Raw genomic sequence first — 23,912 nt, forward strand, 5'->3', positions numbered from 1 at the left:
ATTCTGGTAAGGTAGCAGGTATCTCTTGCTTCTGTTTGCAGAACAGAAGCAGGTAGAAACTGAATTAAAAGATGTTTTCACCAGAAGCTGCAATGCATGCAGGGGGCTGTGGTCTTCCCCTGGAATCTGCACAGGCTGGGCAGGAACACAGGGGCAAGCAGAGACATCAAACCAATGTCCTGACAAATTCATGGTTGTAGCACAGTGTGATGTGGCAGTGCGCCGGCAAAATGGCTCTTGGATGTAGCATCTGCTGGTTTCCCCAGCAAGAAGATTTTTATTACTGTTGTTGGTATTATTATTTATGAACCTTTGTATTTTACTGGCGGTGTTAGTGCAGAATTGCTTCTTCTTCCAGACCAGCTCCAAGTCCAAAGCAGCCTTCCTGGGTTTTAATCCCTGCATGCTCTCCACACTCAAGTATATCTCATGGACAGGGTTTCTGTGCTCGATTCCCCTCATTTCCTCTGCCTCACCATGAGTTCTTCCATCCAGTGATCCCAGAGTTCAGCTCTGCAGCCCATCCTGCTTCTCTCATATACAGCTTTCCTGAATCTCTCCATCTCTTCAGCTCTCTATGCTCTTCAAAAGCTGCTAGAATGTTCTTTTCTCCAGAAGTACCATCTGCATTGGCTGAGGTCTGGAGACACATGAGCTGGCACAGGGTCGCAGAACGTCCTCCAGCTCTGGAGGTATAGAGGCAGCATCCCCAGGCCCAGGAGGTACTCCCTGAATTCCTGGTTCGCTGCTCCCACTGCAGCCCTGATGCCTTTGCCCACCCACTTATTTTTCCTTGCCAATGGTAGAGGAGCTTCCTACTCATTCTTCCTGCTTTGCTACTTCCTAAAGCATCACAGAGCTGATATGCAGTGTATTTTCCCTGAGCATTTCCTCAGATTTGGAACTAATTTCTCCCTCTCTCTTTTTCTCTCTCAAACTGTCAGTTAGAGTCAAAGTCACCTTGTGCTCTACCAGGCACAGCTCATGCCCGGCTGAGCCTTCCTGTCTGTCTCTGAAGTTTCCTATGAGACCATTGTGTTCACACATCTCTTTTATTTTTCTTTTCTTTCAGGACTGTTGTCAGCTGAAAATCCAACCCTTTGACCAAGCTGTTCAAACAGTGGCTTAACTGTGCCTTCCCTCAAAGCCCTTGGACAGGCTCCCTGTGCTCTGCCTGCCTGGCACAATCCTGAGAGTGGATATGAACATTTCATGAACTGGCCAGTGAGGGAATAGGCTTTGGAGCACCAGAAGCCTATAGGGCACATATCCTCCCTTGCCACATAGTCAGTGGCTTTGGTGACTACCAGAGGCCACCACTCTACCTCCCACTGTCATTGCAGAAGAGGCTGAAAGAGCATGGGAGGCCCTAGGGATGCTAAAAGACCCATGAGTGCACTGGATCTCTAGCAATGGGAGGCCAGTCCAGAGACCTGGAGCTGTGCAGGTGGTCACAACCTGCAGGGATGCACAGTGCCAGTACTGAATAGCGAATATCAGAAACTAGAAATTGAAGAGGCTCCTTCTTGATACAGAGAGGGCACTTGAGGGGCTCAACACAGCACACCTTCATTCATTTCAGTCATGGCATGAAGAGCACAGAGCCACCAGCCCCCAGGGCAGAAACTGCCTTAAGTGTGCTTACATGCCAAGGCTGAACAGATCCTCACCTAGGAACCTGGTGGAATGTGCAAAACATACGGTAACCTTAGGGGAAGCAAATGCTGTAATGTCATCCCAAAAGTTAAGCTTTGGAAATCTGAGAAAGCAACAATAAGCAGAGGTGGAGACCATAGGACTGGGGTATTGCCTGGTTATTCTGTCAACTTCCCAATTGCCTGAATTTGGAGTGGTGATGTTAGCCAGCTGCAAGCCAACGCATTATTTTTTTGGGGGGGTCCAAATTCCACCTCTGTCATGGCTCTATCCATGTGGATAGACTTTGGCCTCCCACTCCTCTTCTTCCCCAATGCTCCTTCTGCAGGAGGAGCTCGGTCTCCATTACTCCTTCCCCACTCACTGGCCACATTTCAGTCCCGAGATGACTGGATGTGTAGATGTTCTGAAGGACTGAAACTCATTTCCTGTTGGCAATTTCTTCTGGCTGCAGGAAAAGAAAAACCTTCTGTGGGACTTGTGTGTTACCCACTTCCTTGTGCAGGAGGGAAACAGGGCCTCTTACTGTCTAATGCTCTCACAGGTTGTCCTTTGCGCCATTGCCATAACCTGCCTGAAAGAGTGCAGCTGTGACCTTGCTCTCAGAGCTCCAGGGTAGTTTGGCCAGGCAGAATCTGCAGCCCTCAGCAGTTTTAGCAGGAAAAGCCCATCCGGCTGCAGGTGTTGCAGGGTGAGGTAGGCTGGTTCCCAGAACTTGCTGAAGGGAAAAACTAGATCCCAGGGAGAACCCCTGAACACGTAGGGTCCATAAACTGGAAGTGTTCACACTTCACTTCATAGCTGCTAGTTAGGTATTGTGAGATGTCACCTGTAGCATGCGTTCTCCGGGCAGCTCTGCTCCCTGGGATTCTGGCATCTGTACTCTCATGCTCTGTGTCATTGCTGTGGGACAAAGTCTGTTCACTCTGGAAGGAAAATTGATTGCAGCAGGTCTTCATGTTTCTCCTTTTGTCTTCCTTTAACTGATGGTCCTCTAATTGTCACCCCCTGTGTCTATAGAAATGTGGTCTGGTGGAATCCAAGTTGGCTTTTTGACTCAAGTAATATAAATGGGTGTCTCACTCCCAAAGCTCAGGAAGGTTCCTGTCCTTTTTTCCCTTGCAGTTTGAAAGTGTCACCTTTTGTCCTCCTCCTACTCGCACTTCATCTGGCTTGCTGAGGCCCTCAGGAGGCTGAATGCTCATGTAATGCTTTGGAAAGATCTCATGTGGGACCTTGTTAGTGTTGTATTTCTAGTCCTCTCTTCCTCCTTGCTTTGCTTATGGAGCAGGTTGTTTTGGAGGAATTGGCATTCTCTGCTCTTTTTTAAGCAGTCAATGCAGTATCTCTTGCAGGTGTCTGTCCACGGCATCCACCTGCTAACACAAACATCATTTTCATCTTCTGCATATGCACTTGAAAAATAGTCATGCTTTAGACCTAGCTAACTGTAAATTGCAGCAACGTAGCTCCCTTTGGCCCACACAGAGACATTACTATGTCTGTGACTGCTTTGCAGCCTCTGTCTCTAGGTAGACAGCTCAGGGATGCTTTGGGGTGACCCTGCAGAGAACTGTGCATCATGACTTATCTCTAGCCCAATTGCAGTTCTCTCAAAATGCAGAATCCTCTGTCCCTTCCTTTCCATGAAATTCCATATAAACCTCTCCACTTTGCTTGAAGAGCTCGGTGGCTGCTTTGCTAGCAGGATACTGTTGATCATGACTCGGTCACTTAAAACTCAGCTGGGATCTTCTTGCAGCTTTTGTTAGACATACTCTTGGAGCAGGATGTCCTCCAGAGTGAAGACCATCCAGACGGTCCTTTTCAAGAGGAGGCCATAACTTACCTAAAATACTGTCTTTTCCAAAGGGTTTGGCTGTTACAGCTGCACACTCTCCTATGCACAGTCCAGACACTTTCATTTATGGAGAATTTCTATCATATAACTGCAAAGAGAAGCACTGAGGCTGGTGCCTGACACAGGAGGGAGAAAAGTACCTTCTTTCTGAAACAACATGCAAAACTTTCAGAAAAGAGCCAACAGTTGAGTAGAGTCTCCATCTCCTTGCTTTCATTTTTAGAACACACTGTCCTGGTATTACCAACTTAAAGCTGTAACTGTGCTGCCCTCAGCTTGCAAAGTTCCTCAAGGTCCTTGTGTAGCTTGTAGTGACAGGGCCAAGGCCCTGTGAGAAACTAACTGTTTCTTTCTACTGTAGCTGAACTTCAGCGGTGTGACGCTGGAACAGGACCAGCCGTACATTCATTTTGCAGCCATTAAGCATCACTTCAGACCCATTGCCATTGGGATGTTCCACCCTCCCACACAGGTGAGCATCCTTAGGCCAAACCCAGCAGCAAGTGGAAGGAAGCAGCTAGTGTTACTGGTCCCAAAGACAGGCAGTAAACCCTGAGGCATTTCCCAGGAAACAGAATGGCCTCCACAGGAAAACATCACAGCAGAACTCTGAGAGTAGTACCAGGCAGAGCTTGGAAATGGCTACTGGGATGGCAGCAGGGAAAGTAACTTTCACCATCTTCAGTTTGAAAGATTTCACTCTAGCCAGAAAGCTTATGAGGTGTGTTGGCCTGTTCCCTTATTCTTTTGCATTGAATCTGAGTGAAAACTTGTCTAGCTGCTCCAGGCGCTCTGGGAATAAATCTTAATTAGCTTTTTTGTAAATTAATTAAACATCCTTAAACACTTATTCAGCAAAAAGACAGCTTTGATTCTGTTCTGCCTAATTTACTTGGGAAATGAATTGGTCAGAATTGAATTAAGATCATTTTAATATGAGTGTTTTTGCATTTCAAGTAATCCGCGTTACAGTGATCTCTTTAGCCAATTTGTATTAATTTTCTCCTAGACAGAATTTGCAGGGCACCACTTGGAGAGGCACTGTAGTTATCAATGTACATGTGTGGTGATAAACCTTCAGCACAGCCTCCTATCAGAGCCTCAGTGATAAATCCTGACACTACGATGTCTTCTCATTCTTAGGAGACAAGCTGACTAATGAGTTATTAATGCTTATCAGAGTCCTCTGGGGAAGTGTTAACTAGTTTAACTTGCACGTGGTATAATAAGCACTGCTCTGTTTGACTCACTTCAGACTTACGACCTCTACAATTGTGGCTCCGTGCCTGTGATGTTTGAGGTTCAGCTGGACAGCATTGCGCGGATCCAGGAGGAGAATAATAAGCATCCTGTGTTTGTCTGCCTAACTCCTAGAGGAGAAATCCCCCCTGGCAAAACAGGCCACATTGAATGGATCTTCTCACCACTGGAAGCTAAAACATACTTGGTAAGGCCATCCTCATGACTGCCAGAAGCAGTTACTTTCTGTTGTTGTGTGCCTAAAATTCTTCAGATGTCTGACTGTTGATCAGTCCATATCATGCTGCAACTGAATTGAGCTCCATTCCTCCAAGAAAACCAAGGGTATTGGTGGTCAGGACACGGAGAAGATAAATTGTTCTCTCATAAGTTTTTCTTCCCAAAGAACAGATTTTTTCCACAGCTAGAGTCATCCCAGTACATATTTTTCAAGGATCAAACAGTGACTGGGGATATAAACAGTGTCTAATCAGATTTGTGGTTCATTGTTGGCCTCCAATAACTTCCATCAAAGGGAATGAAATAATTGCCTTTTATTGTTGCAGCATACACTGCTGTAGTCCTCCGGAAACAGCCTTCCCAAAGACATCTGTTGCATGGAAAAAATAAATACATTCCATTTTAAAACTCCCAACTTTTACTCCAAGAGGGAGCCTCTGCCCATCTCATGCAGTAACTGGCTAATTGACTACTTAACCAGCTTTCCTGGGTTAGCAGGGAAGGTCAAGGCCTGAAAGAGCAAAAAAGACTGTTTTTCTTTTCATCCATGTGTATGGCCTATTTAGACCAGTCCATTAGCAAGTGTACTAGCTTATTGCACATCTCTCTCAGATACAACTCTGAACAAAATATCTTACCTTGTCCATGGCAGGTTGATGTTCCCATCCATGTCCTTGGAGGCGAATCAGCTCTGATCACCTTCCAGGGAGCAGGCTACGATCCGAATACCGCAGGAGAGACTGCCACATCCGGTGATGTTTTGTCTCCTTCAGTCTTTCCAGTTTCTCCCAGGCTAACTGTACCTGGGCAGGTAAGTCCAAGTATGCTGATTTGAGCAATATGATCAGTCCAGAAATGTGTGAAAAAGACTGAAATATGTAAATGACCCCATCTAGCAGTAGCCTGTGTTGCAGGAGAGTTCATTTGCCATGAGATAGAGCATGATATTTCCCTTCCAGCAGGTCACCTAAAGCCTAACTCATAAAAGAAGTTGTTCTGAAAGGTGCCTTCCTTCGAGATTGCTCCTTCCACTGCCAATAGAACCAAAAAGGCTTTAGGGTTTGTTCACGTTCTGAATTTTCTATTAAAAGTTAGTCCCTGTCACAGCTACCTTTCTTGTTTGCAGCTACAACACCTTTTTCTTTGGTAATTCATTCACAAAAAGAGCATGCTCTGACATGCTCTGTTGGGTTTGGCTGCCGCCGATTCACAGCCAAACTCAGGTGATTCATAACCTGAATGCAGACTGCAGGCTGGTCACTAATTCAGGCATATCCCCAGGAATGCACTTCTTTGACCTGTCACTGGCTCAGCATGAGCTTGTTTGGCCTGGCTATAGCTGGCCTGCCATGCCGGACAATCTGTTGTTAAACTCAGTCACAGACCCCAGCATAGTGAATCAGCACAAAACAGCATCAGCAGAGGCATACTCCAGGCAGGTAAAGGATTCATCCTGTGTGACATTAGCATGCCTGCCTTGGAGCCCAGCCACAGCTACATATGCTCTTTGGTTTCCAGCAGGGTGATTGCATTCATGGATACAGCGAAAAGATGATGATTTAAAACCTGTCTCAGGCTGCCTACTAAGATGTTAATCCACAAGGCTCTGTTGTCTGTAACCAAAGTCATTAGCTTCTCTGATGATCACTGTAATTAATTAGATTTTACACTGTGCCTGGAGAATGGAACAGACTAGAAGCATACAAGTAGTAAGGCGTGGTGGGGAGCAGTTTCCCAAAACTCCCACTCAGGTTGCTGAGGATTTTGCACAAGCACACACCTCACATGTTTGCCAACTGAAGTAGGCAAAGGCCTGGATTGCAAGTGCTGCAGTGAGAATCTGGGTGCTACCGCTCCTCTGTGCTTCTGTGATCCTCTCTTGTCCCCACAGCAGTGTTATGTACTATCCATTGCTCACTCAGTTCCACTGTGTTAAGACTCTACTGTTGCTGTAAAGAGTCATTGTAACCAGAGCAAAAATGAGAGAAATATAAAACTCCCTCAAGTTGTTATGGTGAAGGTAACTGGCAAATATCTATGAGAAGATGTCTGTGACTGTCCTTCTCCAATGGCCACATCCCATCTTCCTTCCCTGCTGTTCCTCCTGGTTTCACCTTGCTTCCTGCAGGCAGCTGCCTTGTCACACCAGAGAATTTGCTTTGGAAATATCCCAGACTGCACCAAAGCCAGTCAACTTGTCTTTCTCAACAACATCTCGGAGAGCAAGGCTGTTGTGTTTGCCTGGAAGATAAATACTTGTAAAGACAAGAGGGTGAGTCCTTCTCTTTCCTCTACAGCCTTCTTGCCCATTTCTGTTTTGCCATAAAATGACCTTACAACCCAATTTTCATCAAGATGCTCAGAAATGATCCTAGTGAATTGGCTTTTGTACTTGGTGATGAAAGGAAAAGGTAGAGAAAAGTGAAGGTAAGGGTTAGAACAGGGGTGGGAGGGAAGACAGGAATTCAGAAGAGGAATTTGCAGACTTCAGAGATTCTCAGGGGATATCTGAGGGTACACACACCTAGACTACAAGATGTGATAATGAACCTCAGGACCCTGTCTACCAGCAAAGTCCATGGTCATTCTTTGAATGTCAGCTGCATCTCTCTCATGCTACGTATCTCTGAGAAGAGGAGGGGAGAGTATTCCCACATTCCTGTGTTTCTTGCAAAGGCACATAGGAAGGTCCCAGGACAGTGAAACAGCTCCTCTATGGCTTTTTCTTCCCCCCAGGTGTTGCAGATTGCTCCAGAGTCAGGGGTTGTGGAGCCTGGAGAGAGCATCCCCTGCTTCATCACACTGCAACCTTTAGGGTGTGCTTCCTTTTTCAGCACGGATCTGGTGTGTGAGGTGAGACCCAAGAGCTACCTGGGTATTGCCATTACCTAGGCATGACACTGCAGTTTCTAAATGGCTGGCCCCACCATCCAGCTGCCTGCTGCTTCCAGCTAAAGGAATCCTTTGCTCCATAATGCTGGCCTGCACTTCTCATTCCTGAAGATACTGATCTTCATTTCTACTGATGCTTTAAGTGTCTCTCTGTCTGTGTGGCTCACTAAGACGTAATTGTGCAACATGTGGCTTTGAGTTGAATCCTGCTATTAGAAGTCACAGTTTGAATGAGAGTGGCTTTCCAGTAGTGCCACTCTGGATGTTTTCCAGGTGTCCTTTAGCAAGAGATTGTGTCTTCTCAGTGTAAGTCTTATAGTAACACTGTTTTCTCCCCTTCCTGCCACTGGAAGACATGGAAAGGGAGTGAGCTTCTATTTGGGACCTCCTGGAAGGGAGAAATTGGTGGCAGGCATGGACTTGATCCAGAGACTGTGTTATTTACAGCTCATTTCTAGCCCTGCTTCCTCAAATCACAGTTTGCTTCATAGGTATACATCCAGGAGACCCTGGCTCAGTATGAGAGGGACCTGCAGGAGCGGGTAAAGGAAAAGGAATGGCAGGCTGTAGAATTCACCATCACAGAGAAGGACCTTGGGACTAAGAAGCCAAAGCCACCTGCAAGGGTAAGTGCTGCCAGAACTTTACACCAGCTTAGTTCAGCTCAGAAACAGCAGCCAGTATCAACACGAAACATTCTTTAAGAAAATCTAGGCATGATGAGGGGACATGAGGTGCTGATCTACTCAAGATCTCACAGCTGTGCTATGGGTAGTGGAAAAGGAGATCTTGGTTTCGAGCCAAGAATCACCTTACAAACTCTGAAATTGCTAATGATCATCTGAAATTTGGAAATGCATGAGAAACCTTAGGATAAACAAAGCCAGTGGCTCTGGAAACCGAAGGTTGGATTTTTAACCATGAATAAATACTGGAGAAAAATGTGTAACTAACAGTAAGAAAGTGGCCTGAGTGAAGAATGGGAGGATAACATCATAGACTTTAAGCTGGGACAAAGTAAAACAGAATCCTTAAATCTTGTTCTGCTCCGTATCTTTCCTCCATAACAATTTCTCTTCCTTTTTCTTTTTTTCTTTTTCTTTTTCTTTTTCTTTTTCTCTTTTTCGTTTTCTTTTTCTTTTTCTTTTCTGTGTTTTGTTTTGTTTGTTTTCAGAGGTCATCAGATTCTGCCAAGACAGAAAATCTTCCTGAATCCTCAGCTGTGTTCAGGAAATACAAGGTAAGTCAAGCCTGTCTCACCCATAGTAGAATCAAACTGACTGCTTTAGAAAAGAGGCAGATGCTGGATATCACAGCGTGGGAGCCCGGACAGAGAGCACAGCAGGGTTTGTAGCTTCAAGGCTTTGGGAGACAGACTGTATGGAGGAGCCAGAAGAATCAGACTGTCTGGCTGTGTCCCATGGGCAGTAACTTTCCAGCTGAGGTGAATGGGAAATGAAATTAGAACCAAATGTGCACCCATGACTGGAGAAAGGGGTAAAGAGTTCAAATAATCAGAAAAGCTGTGCACCAGCCAAGATTATTGTGACACTGTCTCCTGTCCAGGATCTGGCAGCTCTGCCTGCAGGGCTTTCCAGTTCTTGTGGCTGTGTTCAAACCTACACCAGCCTCCCTGTGGCCAGAGGAGCCACTAAGTACCTGCCACTTCCTTCTCTTCAACAGACATTACCCCCCATTAAAAAACACCATATGGCCAATTTCCCAGCTGGACACTTACAGAGGAGGCTGCTGTTGGACAAAGAAGCCAGTCAGATGTGGGTCAAACCAGAGCCTCCTAAGCCCATCCTCTTACACCTTTGTGTGACAGCCAGGTCCTACTCTACTGAGGACTTCTACAACAACTTCACCTCGAAGTTCCCCAAATACTTCTTGTCCCGGTAAGAGATCCACCTTTTTGCATTGGCATCTTCATCTGAGTCAGGGCTGCCCATGCTGTGATATGCACTGAACTTGGAGATCTGCTCTGTTCCTCTCCAGTGACTAACACTTAGGCAAGAGGTGCTTTGCTTTCCCCAGCATTAGCTGACATGACCTGTTTCTCTCTCTCCCTCAAAAGGGAGATACTGTCTGAGCTCAGTGCTCTGCTCTTATGCCAGTGTCCCTGCTGCTGTCACAAATGCAGTAGCTTCCATTCCTTCCCTGGCTCTGTGCACCAGTCCCTGCTTGCCTGCAGTGCTGCTGTTCAGCCAGAAGGATGCAGGTCTTTGATGGTTCAGTTCAGTAGTGCTGCCACTGATGGAAGAACTCCTTCTTTCCTAGCCCCTTCAGTGACCAGCCCTTGAAGACCAAGATTGTGGGTGGCAGTAAGGACAGAGACAAGATGGACATGGACCCCAAATTGCTATCCCTGGCTACTGCTTCTGAACAGGAGTTGCAGATAGTGACTGACATACTCCAAGATGTCATCAGGTGAGCGTCCCTTCACCCTCACCTGGTGTGGAGCCCCTGTCCTCCAGGGAAGTGTGTGCAGCACGGCCAGCCCTCTGCTAATCCCAGAGGAGTCTGTGCACTCCTGCTGCCCCAGAACAGGGGATCCAGCCTGTCAAAGGCTGCCCTGGGAACTACAAACTCAGGAGTCCTGGTGTGACAGCCAAAGGCAGGGTTTTGCTCCCCAGCTAGGGGCTGGGCCCATCTCTGCATAGTTATTGATCTCACAGCCCAGGAACCAGAGCACTCTACCTGCCATGGTCTAGGGAACAGGCTGCATTGGGATTCACCTATTTTGTCTGTCAACTGCAGAAATGTGAAGAACCAATGCTGGGGATTCAAAGGTAGTTTCCTTAGCTTAAGGCATATTGCTGCCTCCCTTAGGCCCAGAAAGCAAGAAGGAACAGACTAAACATTGTGCTGTCTTGTAATAATCATTTGGGGTCATGCAGATATCCAATTTGCTGGTTCTCATATCTTATTTTCCTCCTCCCAGAAGCCTCTTGGACAACCCTGAGTTCCATGATGCCATGAGAAGAAGCCTGGATGAGCCCATTCCATATTTCTCCCAGTTCTGGAGTGCAGAATCAGCAGAGCTCCAGAACAGGAGACAGTGCTCCACAGTCCCCTCTAGGGTCCCTGCTTCCCCAGATCTTTGTCCTGAGGAGGATGGAGAGGGAAAAGAAAAGAGGCAGGAAACCTCTCCCAGTGATGATTTGCTGGACTCTTTGGAGATTTTGCACCACGAGCAGTTGAGGGAGCAGAAGGAAATGATAAGGAGGTGAGGAAAAGCTCACACATAAAAGGCAAGAGCTTTACAGGAAGCCATGGCAGCACACTGCTTGGACCCATTTCTGCTTCTGCCATGAGACATTTCTGCTGTGGTGTCTTGGGTGCTTTGGGTGGAAATCCATGCTAGCCCACTTAGCCACCCTCTCCTGAGTGTGGCTTACAATGAATGCAGGTTTGCTGTGTCTTGGGGTTGAGCCCTGGGCAGTGCCAGGATGCTGGGGGCAAATGAAGTCTGCTTTATGCTTGGACACTCCTGGCCATATTTGACACTAAAGTGTGGTGCGTGCTTACCTCGCCTTCTATTTTTACTGCAGTATTTCATCACCCTGCATTTGCTGTGTCTACACCCTTGCACACTGCTATGGGCCACAAGCATATATACAAATACTAACTACAGCACACCTTGGATGGAGAAGCCAGGAAAATTACAGTTACCCAGCCCTGTCTGAGGTCGAGGCCTGATGCCAGCTGATGGCAGTTCTGGGAGAAGGGTCAGCACACCATTGCTCAAGTCTTTGGTTCATTGGCCTCAGTGTGTAGGAAATAGTATGTGCTCCACTGCCGTGTCTGATGTGTCCTGGGAGGAGTCACAGCAAGCAGCCTGCCTTATCTGCTTTCTGATAGCTGTCCTCTGCCTGTACTTTTGTTCCTCCAGGCAGCCAGCCCTTGGGAACCTGGTGGAGTCAATGCTGGAAAACATGGTGCAGAACATCCTGATTGAAGCCAGCCGTGGGGAGCTGGAGCTGACAGCCCAGCCCAGGGTCATTGGTCTGCCTCTCAGCCCTTCCCAAAGGTAGCAGAGTGTATCTGTGCTGTGGTGGGGGACAGGACCTGTCTTTAATATGTCAGGTTGAAGCACAGCCCAGTTTTTTTAGACCACATGGATTACCTGGGTCACTGCCTATCAATGCCAAGGCTGCCTGTGCAAAAGGGAAATCAGTTCCCAAAGCCTCTGCCCCTTCTTGATGTGTCCTGAGCCACAGACCTGAGGTGGTAATGCTACAGCATTTCTGAGGGCATGAGACTGTCGTGCAGCTCTGGGGCAGGACTCTATGAGTGAATGGCTGGCAGAGGAGGCTGGCCCAAGGAACTGGAAAGCCTAACACAAGGAGACTCTCTTGGGAACGTGGTCAAGGAGTAGGCAATGTAGCCTCTGACAGCAGAAAGGGGGCAAAGCTATTGTAGTTCAAGACGGTGTGGGATCTAGTAGGTTGAGGGCATAGCCACTGGTGGGGAGGCAGATCAGATTTGGGGTTAAGAGCGAAGCATGAGGATTTGCCCCAGTCTGCGGAGAAATGCAGAGAGATGGGATTGAGGGGAAAAGGAGAGAGTTGTTCTTCATCCTGTCCCTGTGATGTCCAGAACAACTCTGATTCTCCCACACCACAACCTGAGCTCAGCATGCTGTCTGTCTTCAAGGAGGTATCTCCTGATTATGTCCTCAGCTCCAGTTTGAATCCTCTGGCAACTCCACTCAATGAGATCTCTCTTCTCTGTCACTGGCCAAATCATTGGAAAAGAACGTCCCTACACTACAGGAAGCCCATGGACAACCACTGTGACTGTTCCCACCGCCTCCAGTCTACCAGCTGAGAGATGAGTGGAGTCTGCTTTGAAATGTAGCCAAGGATGAACTAACACCTGGGCACTGAGATGCTGAGCCTCTGCTAACATCAGTAGGATGCAGGTACTGAATCCTCCTCCCCCCCTTCTCTAGTAGCTGCTGCAGGTTCTACACACAGAGACCCTGCAGCACCATCTCACACACTTGGCAGTCCAATAAAAAGAGTTTGGCCTCTGGGCACATGGACACCGGTGTGTAATGTACGTAACTGATGTATCTGGGTTCAGGAGCACCCTGGAGGAGCTCTCCCCTTTTCAGACTGCAAGGCTGTTACTCGGGGAAGGGGATGCTTTCAGCCTTGGCCTGGCAGAGGGATCCGGCAGGCTGCGGGAGCCTGTCGCTGTGAGCGAGTGGGGTTTGTCACAGCCGGGAGGTGGCAGTATGAGTTGTGAGAAATCGCACGGATCGCTGAGCACCGGCTGCCTGCTCCCCGGCAGAGACTGAAGCCGGCTGTGCCAGGCAGCAGGGCTGCGTTTGCAGCACCTCCCCTCTTCTGGAGCCCTGCCACAGGGTCTGCTACACAGGGCTCACCCAGCCACCCTGCTTTAGTGGTAATGAAGCTGGTGTCCCTCTCCAAACCCTCCTGCCCTGTGTTCCCAGTGCCAGGGCTAGCCAAGACTGGATCTGCACCTTTTCCCCTTGCAGCCCAAGAGGAGACCATGCACAAGGAGCTGCAGAGGGCTTCCACCCTGCTGGGCAGAGAGCAGGTGTGTGCTGTGCTCGGGGGTGCTGCACCTCACCCAGCACCGTCCCTGCGTCCTGTTCAGTGCAGGAGCCCTGCATGCGTAACCGTTACTACGCCCCAGGGCCGAGCTGTTCCTGTTGTATGAGATACAGCGAAGGCACTGCCAGTTCCTGAGCTCAGCCTGGGCGCCTGGGGCCTTCACAAGGAGTGCAGCCCTGCCTCCCACCACGCTGGGTACCAGATCTCCCACATCACCGCAGCTTGTCTGTCTTCCTCTGGGCCTTGGCTGGTGCTGAGCAGATGCTGAGGCACCACCTCCTTCCTCCCCAGCTCAATCAGCAGCAGACCCTGGCTGTTCAGTCCAGTTGGGGTGACTCTGCCTGCTCCAGGCTCCTCGATAGGATTTACTCACTACAGATCCTCTGCAGTCCTGTGACAGGCTTCCCAAATGGGTAACACAGGCAGGGGCAGGAGCCCCTTCATCTTCCTAAAGCAGGTTGAATTCAGCTGCCTGCAGGAGCCCAAAGGCAGCCTGGAGCAATGGAGACAGGAGGGTGAGTTTGTCCATTCTCAGACCTTCTGCGTGATCTGATGCTCTCTGGGCTGCATCACCATTAAGAAAATAGTGTGTGTTATGCTGGTGTAACACCCAAAAGCAAATGGATGGAGCATGAGTACAGACACAGGTGCAAGGAATGATATTTTTGTGATTAAGCTCACAACCTCCCCACTCTCCTGTGCTGCGGACCTGGAGGTAATGGGACTGGCACTGTATGTGCCTGTTGAAGCACGATCAGAGATAAATTCACTTCTCTGATTAGCGTCTCTCTGGTAGGAGAGTGCCCTGAGACAGTGCCTTCAGCAATGGGTGAGTCAGGGAACAAGAGGTTTAAGAGCTACCTGCGCCACTGAGAGAAATCTTTCATCCCTCTAGTCTTTGCAGGTAGTGTGAGGTGGTGGTGTGTCACCTCTCTTCTAGGTCTTCTCTGGTGCCCGTCAACCAGAACCACTCAGCATGCACTAGGCAAAGCTATTAGCAATTGTCACACTCTTTTTTTCTGTTATTCTCATCCTAAGTGAAAAATACACCAGGGGCAGCCCCTTTCCAGGGTTGGGGAAATTCCTGCTTCCTTTTCTCAAACTGGGAATTACTCCCTGGCCCCGGTTTTGGAAAACGTGTGTGTGTGTGACCAAGCCACACCACTGTCCCTTTGGCAAAGGGCCTGGGAGACAGTAGCACTGCTAAGTGGTGAGCTCTGCTGAGCGGGTACCCCACAGTAGTGCCCTCACCTTGGGGCTTCAGTGCCAGCTTCTCCTCCCCACACTTGGATCTTGGGGGCAGTGGTGAGGTGAAGGGTGGGCAAAGATGTGCAGTGCTAGCAGGGAGGATGTGTCTCTTAGCAAGAGGCTTTGTTGCTACCCACTGCCAAGGGTGAAGGCAATGAACTGTGGGACTTAAACAGAGCCAGGCCTACATCCCAACTCGCAGAAGAGGGGAGAATCACAGAATCACAGAATGTTAGGAATTGGAAGGGACCTCAAAAGCTCATCCAGTCCAATCCCCCTGCCGGAGCAGGAACATCCAGATGAGGTTACACAGGAAGGCGTCCAGGCAGGTTTTGAATGTCTCCAGAGAAGGAGACTCCACAACCTCTCTGGGCAGCCTGTTCCAGTGCTCTGCTACCCTCACTGAGAAGAAGTTTCTTCTCAAAGAAGAAGCCCTGTCTCTCTTAACCACATTTGGGTCTCAGGCAGAAGGAAGTCTGAGCTTGTTGTGCTGGTTTCCAGGGCTGTATTTGGCCCCTGCCCCAACACCAGCCATGTTTCTAATGCACATCTCTCTAATGGAGATATTGTACATATGGGTCCTGCTCTTTTTCACTGGTGTTTGGGTGGTGAAGTGGGGTGATGCTCCCATAGGGCTGGGGTTGGTGGCCAGGCCAGCCAGGAGAAGCCGCAGGCAGGTATAGAGGAGGTGAGGATGGCTGAGTGTGAATTTGGTGAGCTGATGGGGCTCCCCTCCTCCTTGTGCTGGTTATCAGGAGTGCTCGGTCACCAGGCAGTTAATGCAACACACAACAGGCCTTTTCTTCTTGGCTGTTAGTCCTGGCTCCTAGGGAGGGGTGAAATGGCCTTGAGGCAGGTGGGCAACAGAAGCTATCCTGAATCCCATTAAAACATTTAACACCTGCTGAATCGTGCCATTGTCTGGGAGATAAAGGGAGGTGACAAACAATGATAGGACAAGAGGTAATGGGCACAAGGTGGAACACAGGAGGTTCCACTTAAATTTGAGAAGAAACTTCTTCTCAGTGAGGGTGACAGAGCACTGGAACAGGCTGCCCAGAGAGGTTGTGGAGTCTCCTTCTCTGGAGACATTCAAAACCCGCCTGGACGCCTTCCTGTGCAACCTCATCTAGGTGTTCCTGCTCCGGCAGGGGGATTGGACTAGATGATCTTTTGAGGTCCCTTCCAATCCCTAACGTTCTGTGATTCTGTGAAAGCTGCTCTTGGTCTTCCCTGTCTGGATGTCTGCAAGGTTGTGCTGGCCCATTGCAGCTGGGGAGCCTGAATTCTTTGCATGGCCCCACTTCGCATGGCTCTGTGTCCATGTGGGGAAGGTGGCAGTGCCAAGAGACAGTCCCCTGGGCCCTTTGCTGGCTGGAATCAACCCCTTCTCCCCTTGCACTGAGTATTAGGTAGGAACCTGGAGAGGTCTTGCCCCAACTAGCCTGCAGTGTCTGCGCAGACAGGGCAAAGTCTGGGGAGCAAAACCGTGAAGGCGATCCTCCCAAAATCCTTGGCAAAACCAGGCAGAGACCATCGCCTTCTGGCCTCTCATATCAGAGATACCAGACTTTGTGGGCTCAGGTGCATTGCTTTGTTTATTTGGGAATGGGGACATTCTGGTCAGGCCAGGGCACAAAAGTGGCTCCTGATGGACATGAGGGATGCTCTGATGTGAACTAGTCCGTCCTTTTGGGACAATGAGGAGCACAAACCCTTCCCTGCTGCAAGACAGCGCTGAGCCTGCCTGTACCAGGGCCAGCCTCATTTAGTGTATGAGCAGGGGCTTGGTCTCAGTGCTGCCTGCCTGCCAGGGAAGAACACACGCTGGTAGGTGCCACCCTGGAGATGCCAGGGCAGGTGGAAGATGTTCCCTGGGATACCTGTCTGGTGCAGGGCACTCTGCAAGCTGAAGGCACCCACTCGTCTCCTGTTTCCCATAGGGCAGTCCTGCAAGGGCAGACTTTGCTGTTACTTGGTACATGGTGGGGCCCTGCCTTGCAGGAGAGACGTTGGAGTGAGAGAACATTTCTTATAGAGCACGCAGGCTTGGAGATGGCTGCTGGAACTACTGCAGCACTGGTGTGTTTAGGGGTTTTCTGGCTTTTCTGGAAAGTGGGAGGGACAACCAGGCAGCCTATGCCAGGAGCTGCTGCTCTGCTGGTGCATGGCTCAGCAGGGAGAGGCGAGAGTCCTGCCTTCCACATTTCCCACACCAAGACAGGAGAAGTGGGCAAGCTCAAGTGTCAGGGCCTGTGTAGCATCAAAAGGAGAGGGAACATTACATTTCTTCTTAGAACCACAACCCAGGGCAGGGGTGGTTCTGCATTTCCTTTGTTGGCAAAACTACTGGAAAAGAGGATCAAGGTGGCCAAGGCCAGCAGGTTGGCTTCACTGCAGCTCATGCCTGTGCCAGGCCTGGGGGACCCCCAGTCTGCAGAGACAGCAGCAGGCAGGAGGGATGGAGTTGGCCTTTCAAAATCATGACTTTGAGAGGGACGAGTCTCCGAGGAAGAAGAGTTGGGTGGTGGTGGTGGCTGATAAAAAGCTGCCACTATCCACTTATATTTGGGAATCCAATCTACAAGCACACTCTGGCTCTGGGAAGGACAATGGAAGCAGTTTTTAAAGCACACCCAGGACCAGGATACCTGCAGGTGTCTGCCGTGGGAGTTAAAGCAGCGTTACCCCCTTCTCCACCCCCAAACACACCCATCTACACAAACAAACACACCAGTGCACTTGCACAAAGGAGCTTCTCCTGCCACCACAGCTGCACTTCATGCTCTGCTGTCCAGGGAGCTGTGGCTGCCAGAGTAACCCAGAAAGATAGCCCAGCTCCTGCTGGTTCTGGCTGTGATCAGCTGAGGACTGCCAGGGCTGGGTGCTGCGGGAGCCCATCTAAACCACTGCTGGTCCCTGTGGGTTCTGCACGCTGCCCCCAGAGCCAGCATGGGGGTGTCTGCACCAGTTACCCCACTGGGTAGTGATGCAGGAGGGTGGTGTGACTCCGGGATGCAGTGACCCCACAGAAGTGAAACGTATCCTGCTCTTGCGGCTGCTTTGGGAGAGCTGGCTCCTGGCCCGTATGGCTGTGCTGCCAAAGACAGTGAGCAGAGGTGGTTTTGTTGAGTTTTGTTTTGCAGCCTGGCTCAGAGGTCCGTGAGCTCCTATCAATGAAGCATACATCGCCCTGGTGTGTCCAAGGAGTCTTCAGCATGAGTAGGGGGATGGAGGACGGAGGGGGCAGGCAAGGGAGTCCTTGCCATCACCAGCACTCGGTGTCAGGCTGCGTAGGATAGGCAGGAGCTTTGCTTTCCAGCCCTGGGACCTTTCTGCTCCCTCACCTTTCATCAGCCCAAAGCATTGTAAGCCAGCAGCCCCCACCTCAGAGCTGCCCAGGTAGGGTACCCCCACACCTGCCTAACCTGGTTCCCTGCTCTCCCCTCACCCCTGGCTGCAAAGTGAGCCAGGCAGGTGGGTGGAAAAGTGACAGCTGGTGTTGTTCCAGTGCAGGTTAATGAATGTCTCCTCCTCTCCCCCCTCCCCACCTCCTCCTCCTCCCCAGCACCCAGGCTCCTGGCTCCTATCAGCCCATCAGGCTCCCATTAACAAAGGCAGCCCTGGAGAGTTTGCATAGAGACCTGCTCAGCCTCTAATCTAGGTGGGCTAATCGCCTCCCTTGCCCGGCCTGCCTTCCCTGGGTCAATATTTGCTCTGAGCAAACACAGAGCTGTGACAGGTGTGCTGGGGAGAAGGCTCCCTGCCGCCAGCCCAGCCCTCTTGCCTGTCTCTGCTCAGTCACATCTCTCCGGCCCCCCGATCGCCAGCCAGCCAGCGCTATTTTTATCAGGGCTATAAAAGCCCCATCCACCCGGCATCACCCTCATTTTCTACTCGTGAGCCGGCGGGGGAAGGTGAAGCTGTTCACCTGCCAGCATGTCACTGGAGCCAGGTGAGCTGCTGGAGCCTGGCGCTCCTGGGCTGGTGTTTTGCCTGCCCGGCTGGAGCAGGGCGCTGGCCATGGGGCTCCGAGCCGAGAACACCCCGGGAACACCCCGGGAACTTCACTGGGACAAGCACTGGGAGCCCAGCGGCACCCCTGAACTCCTGGGAGGGAAGGGGATGGGCTCAGGGGACATGTCCCGACTGTCCCCTTCCCTTAACTCTTCTCTCTCACCTGTATTTTCTGATCCTTTCTGTTCCCCTCCCCTCCTTCATTTACTTTCTTCCTTTCTTTGTTTCTTTCTTCCCTGTTTTCCCACCCTGCTGTGCCAGTTTAACCTGCCCCTGCTCTGTTTGGCTTTCCCAGGCAGCAGGTGTCAAGCATCCAACCTTTTTGGACTTTAACCCCAGAGGAGCTGCTTCAGAGCAGTGGGTGCAGCGAGGACACCAGCTCCCAGCCCGGAGGGACCCGGCTCAGGAGGAAGGATGGGGAAGGAGCTGCTGGCAGCCCATGACGGAGCACCCCTCCAACTCCACACCATCCGAGCCCGGAGCAACTCTGCACTTGCCTGGCGTCGAGCCCCACGTGCAAGACCTGACCTGAACGTTTTGTTCGTTCGGCTCGCGTTAGGCAGGTCCAGTCCATCTGCAACGTGTGGCCGGCACGCACACGTGCCGCATCGCCGGCAGCCTGCACAGGGGGTGCGCGCCTGCTTGCAGCTCACGCAGGACATGTAAGCTGGTTGGCAGCACGCGTGCCAGGATGAACATGCAGCCCATGTGCGGAGCATGCAAGAGACATGCACAACATGCAGTCTTCTCCCAAATACATGCGTGCATCGTATGTCCTGTGCGTGGCACATGCATGAAGCAATGGACGGCCAGTGCACACAGGTGATGCAATCCACATGCAGCATGCACAAACAGCACAGGGCATGGGACCCCCATAGCACTGGTACACATGGCATTTCTGACACTCAGCTTTGCAGGCTGTAACATGCAGGACCCATGTAACACACTAGGTACATGCATCCCACCTGTGTAGCTGATCGCTGCCTGCAGCAACTTGCTGGGGAAGGGTAGCCTTTGCACTGCAGAGCCGTGGCAGGCATGGGAGCCCTGGCACCACTTCCCTGTCATGGCACCGCACTGGCCCAGGGTGTAGCTCACCAAGCTCCCCAATATGCCCAGGTAGGTCTCAGCAGTCTGCTGGCATCAAGGGAGCTTTAGCTGCTGACACGGTGCAGGCAGTGGGGAGGGAGAGCAGGAGCAGGGCAGAAGATGGGGGGATGCTGCATCCTTTCCTGCACACCTCTGCCTGTGTTCTTTCTCAGAGGCTGCGCTTCTCAGTCCTTCCAGGGTTCATCTGCCTGTGCACAGGGCTGTCCAGGGCAGGGGTTGCCTGCTGCTCACGCCCAGCCTGTGGGCCAGGTACCAGCTCCTGCCAGTGGCAATCCGTCTGGCCTGTGCTTGCTATGGAAGGGTAGGGTGGGGTGGATCTGGCAAGCCAGGGGGTCTTCCGCTGCCTGTCCCACTCTCAAAGCACAGTGCAGTGGTTGACTTGGACTGCTGTCCCATCCCTTGTCCTGTCCCATCCCTTGTCCTGTCCCATCGCCCCACAGCCAGCCCAGAGATGTTCAGAGCCTGGGTCTGTGCACCATGGAGACAGCAGGGAGTCCTGGAGAGCTAGGAGATGGGACAGCAATGGATCTGCTTTCCTTCCACCCCATGATGTTGTCTGAGGGGTGGCAAAATGCCCCACACTTCCCTGCCTGGCTATGTCTGCAATTTCTCGGACAGCCCCAGGCACACTCCTGCCCTGAGGATGCTGCTCCTGGGTGATCCCTGACAGGCACAAGAGCTTTTCTTGTAGCACAGGATCCAGCTCTGGTCTCACCATGCTGAGGGATGCTCTGAGTTTGCAGGTGGATCCCGAGCTCTTCCTGAGCCTTTCTGCAGATACAGTGAAGGTTGAGCCCAGCTGCGCAGTGTGAAGGGTTGAGAGGCTGGAAGTGAAGTAACCCAAGAGTGTGCCAAGGGACAGGATGATTTCTGCTGCTTCCCCTTAGCCCCATCCAATCCGTGCAGAGGACCAGGCTCAGCAGCCCCAGCCCTGGAGCAGGAGAGCTGTGTTGCCTTCCGGGAGTGCCCTTGCAAGGGATGAAGATAAGGCATCTCCTAGGCTCCCTGCTGGGGAATATGCTTGGAAAGTTTCCGGCAGGTGGTGTGGGAAGGCACCAAAATCAAACAGCATCCAGAGGGGTGCTGAGCTTTCCACGTCTCTCCAGAGCCAAGCGCCTATCCCAGCCTGAGAAGAGCTACCACACAGTGTGATGAGACAGTCCCCTTTGAGCCATGTCTCTGGGATCTGTCTCCTGCCACCAAGCCTGGCAAAGTTGAAAAGCTGAGAAAGCACAACGCATCCCCAACACACACAAACCCCTGCAGCCGCCCCGCTTGGGCTGGGATCAAACAGAGCACAATTAATAACTCTGAGCAAAGCCAGACCTCACTGCCCGTGCTGCTCCAGCCACCGCACGTGCGTCCCTGCAGGGGCAGAGCCCAGCAGAGATGGTATCTGGCAGAGCAGGCCTGCGGAGGTGCTGCCCGTCCACCTCGTTTTCCTCAGTGGCTCCACTCACTGCTGGGCTGCCTTTTGCTCTAGCACAACCCCATGGATCCTATGTTGCACCTTATCGATAGCCCAGATGCTCCAGAAAAGCATTTTTTGGCTTTTTGGGGTATCCAGGCAGTGGCTGAGGAGGCAGACTCTGTGCTGGCACCAGCAGCAGGTCTGTGCACAGGGCAGCACATGTGTTCCAGCAGGAGAAGGGGTCACCCACAAGCAGCAGTGCTAGAAATTGCCTCCGTCCCATCTTCCCAGCCTGCTCTCCCTGTCGCAGTTTTACCAGCCCAGTGGCACTGGGAAGCCATGACACCCTACAAAACTTGGGGTGGCCCAGGAAGCCACTTTACCAGCCGGGCTGTGCTGGCTGGGGAATGGCTCTACATCTGGGCTAGCACCCAAGGGCACGCTGATCCCTGCAACAGGCAGAGCTGGGGCTTTAAACACCCACATCTCCCATATCAGAGCCAGTGCCAGCACCAGGGCCTGTGCTGGGCTGGCAGGGGACAAGAAGTATAGGGGTGCTGCTGCCTGCGCTGTGCAGCGCTGTGCCCCCACCCCCTGGGCCCTGCATGGCCACTTGAATGGATCTGGGGACACGGGTTGAGGATTTGCATGGTGAACCTCTGTGCAGGGAGGATTTGCACGAGGAGGGCAGGGTGCAGGAGGAGCACTGGAAGGGCATGAGCACCCAGGTCAGCATTTGCATATAGGTGCAGTAACATACAAGGGTGTGTGTGCATATATGTGTTTATGTGCATGCATGTGTGTGCATATGCTCCTGCTAAGCTAAATATGTGCCACCGGCCGTGCCTCTGCCACATTCACTGCTCCGTGTCCTGGTGTGTGCATGCATCGTATGAAGGTGTGGGTGTGCACAGAGGTGTGCACCGTTTCTGGCTGTTCTGCATGTCCTGCCCAGCCCGGATGGGGTGTGCCATGCCAGGGCACACACGGCTCTCCCGCAGGATGTGGCAGAAGCAGCTGGTTAACCTTTGCATCCCAGAGTTGTGTGGGCACCCCTAGACCCCAGCTTTCCTCCATGCCAGCTCTGTCGTGCCTGAAGGAGATACCTGGGCTGAGCAGGAGCTCCCTGCCCCAGGAAGGTCACCCTGTCCCAGCACTGCTGTGGGTACCCAGTCAGCTCACACAAGATCTGGGCTAAGAAGACTGAGGCTGCTTGTGCCCCTGTGTGTGGGCTAACGCTGGAGTTTGGGGTGTTGCTGAGCACCCTTAGTTCTCTCCAGCCTCCACAGCCTGTTTCTGGCCAAGGCAAGGACCAGGGCAGAGAGTGTACGGGACTGTCCTGGCTCTGTGCTGGTGTCCTGCACTCCTGGTGACAAGCTGTAGCTTCAGATACTGTCCCCAGGCAATGGGTCCATCCCACACACATCGTCCTCCCAACTCAAGTCCATGCAGAGAGGCAGCCCTGAGCTCAGCTGCCTCTGGGACAAGCTCATTTCTATTTGGCAAGCAGGGTGGAGGGGTGAGGTGAGTCCCAGATATGGAGATACATCCTGCCATGGGGAAACAGTGGGCAGCTCTGCCCACCCCCAGCCCATTCCTGGCCATGGGGAGCATCGGGCACAGGGTGGGTACAGCCTGGCATACCCCCCCACTGCACCAGGGTGAGGTGATGGGATTTTCCATTGCCCCAGGAAAGGGCTCTGAATCCCCAGCAGTGAAAGGGATAAGGAGGGCCCTGCTGAAGGTGCCAGGGGGGGAAACCCAGAGCTCGCACTAGTCCTGCATGTCAGAGTGCATCAGCCCTGTCCTCCCATGGGGCCTCCAGGGAAGCAGCGAGTGACGAGGCTCCCCAGTCCCAGACCAGCTGGTGGCCCTGGGGAGTGCATGGGCAGCCTGCCCGGGGTACGGATGTTGAGTGGAGTGCCAGGGCCACTGCTCCTGGCCCAGCTGTTGCTGGCTTCAGGAGCCCCGAGGCAGGATGTTCTGTTCTTGCTGCAATGCCTGGCTCAGCCCCCGTTTGCGCTGCTTCCTCAGAGCTGCTGCAGGAGGGGAGCTGCAGCCGCCGGGCTTTTTGCCCTCCTGGATGAGTGTCACCCTGGCTCCGGGCACCTAGTACCACAGATGTTGCCGACAAGGAAGTGGAGGAGCACTGGGGTGGAATGGGACTTTGGCCAGGCGCTGACTGAGCTGGCATCCCCTGGCTTTGGGGCTGAGGGAGCTGCGTAAGGGAGGTTCAAGGACCACCCTACTCCCCTACAGCCCTGTCCTTGCACTCCTGTAGGTGCTGTAGGTAAAGCTGAAACCTGGGAAGCTATGCTTGCCCCGTGGTGCTCCTCCAAATATGACATGATGTACTGGAGGAGATGCACCTGCAACTGCATCCAGGACGGGTTGGATGTCGGGTCAGTCATGCTCTGCCTGTATCCATCACCACTACCCTGGGACTAATCTGCACCAGACACTGTGTAGGGACCAGCATGCTGTTCCAGGACTTTGTAGCTATGGGGTGCCCTGGAGGTGCCAGGCTGGGGTCATATGGGGTAACAGACAGGAGGTCACAGTGGTTAACACCAGCAGGCTCCATTTCGGGTCAGGATCTGGAGCCAAGGACCAGAAACCAGCTTCTCTGCCCTAGTGCCAGGTATCCCCA

The 23,912-nt window shown here is 51.8% G+C and overlaps 1 protein-coding gene across 1 annotated transcript in view; it reads left to right on the forward strand.

Moving 5' to 3' along the window:
• LOC104543085 (coiled-coil domain-containing protein 108-like) overlaps positions 1–11,925 on the forward strand; it is a 29,357-nt gene extending 17,432 nt beyond the window's left edge. The window contains 12 exon segments of the mRNA XM_010187595.1: positions 1,654–1,702; positions 3,879–3,989; positions 4,773–4,964; positions 5,649–5,807; positions 7,125–7,268; positions 7,733–7,849; positions 8,380–8,514; positions 9,063–9,128; positions 9,572–9,786; positions 10,169–10,318; positions 10,836–11,117; positions 11,784–11,925. Of these exon segments, the coding sequence (XP_010185897.1) occupies positions 1,654–1,702; positions 3,879–3,989; positions 4,773–4,964; positions 5,649–5,807; positions 7,125–7,268; positions 7,733–7,849; positions 8,380–8,514; positions 9,063–9,128; positions 9,572–9,786; positions 10,169–10,318; positions 10,836–11,117; positions 11,784–11,925 (1,762 nt within the window).
• The last annotated feature ends 11,987 nt before the right edge of the window (positions 11,926–23,912 follow it).

The sequence above is a fragment of the Mesitornis unicolor genome, unplaced genomic scaffold (assembly GCF_000695765.1).
Source record: "Mesitornis unicolor isolate BGI_N332 unplaced genomic scaffold, ASM69576v1 scaffold44976, whole genome shotgun sequence".
NCBI lineage: Eukaryota > Metazoa > Chordata > Aves > Mesitornithiformes > Mesitornithidae > Mesitornis > Mesitornis unicolor.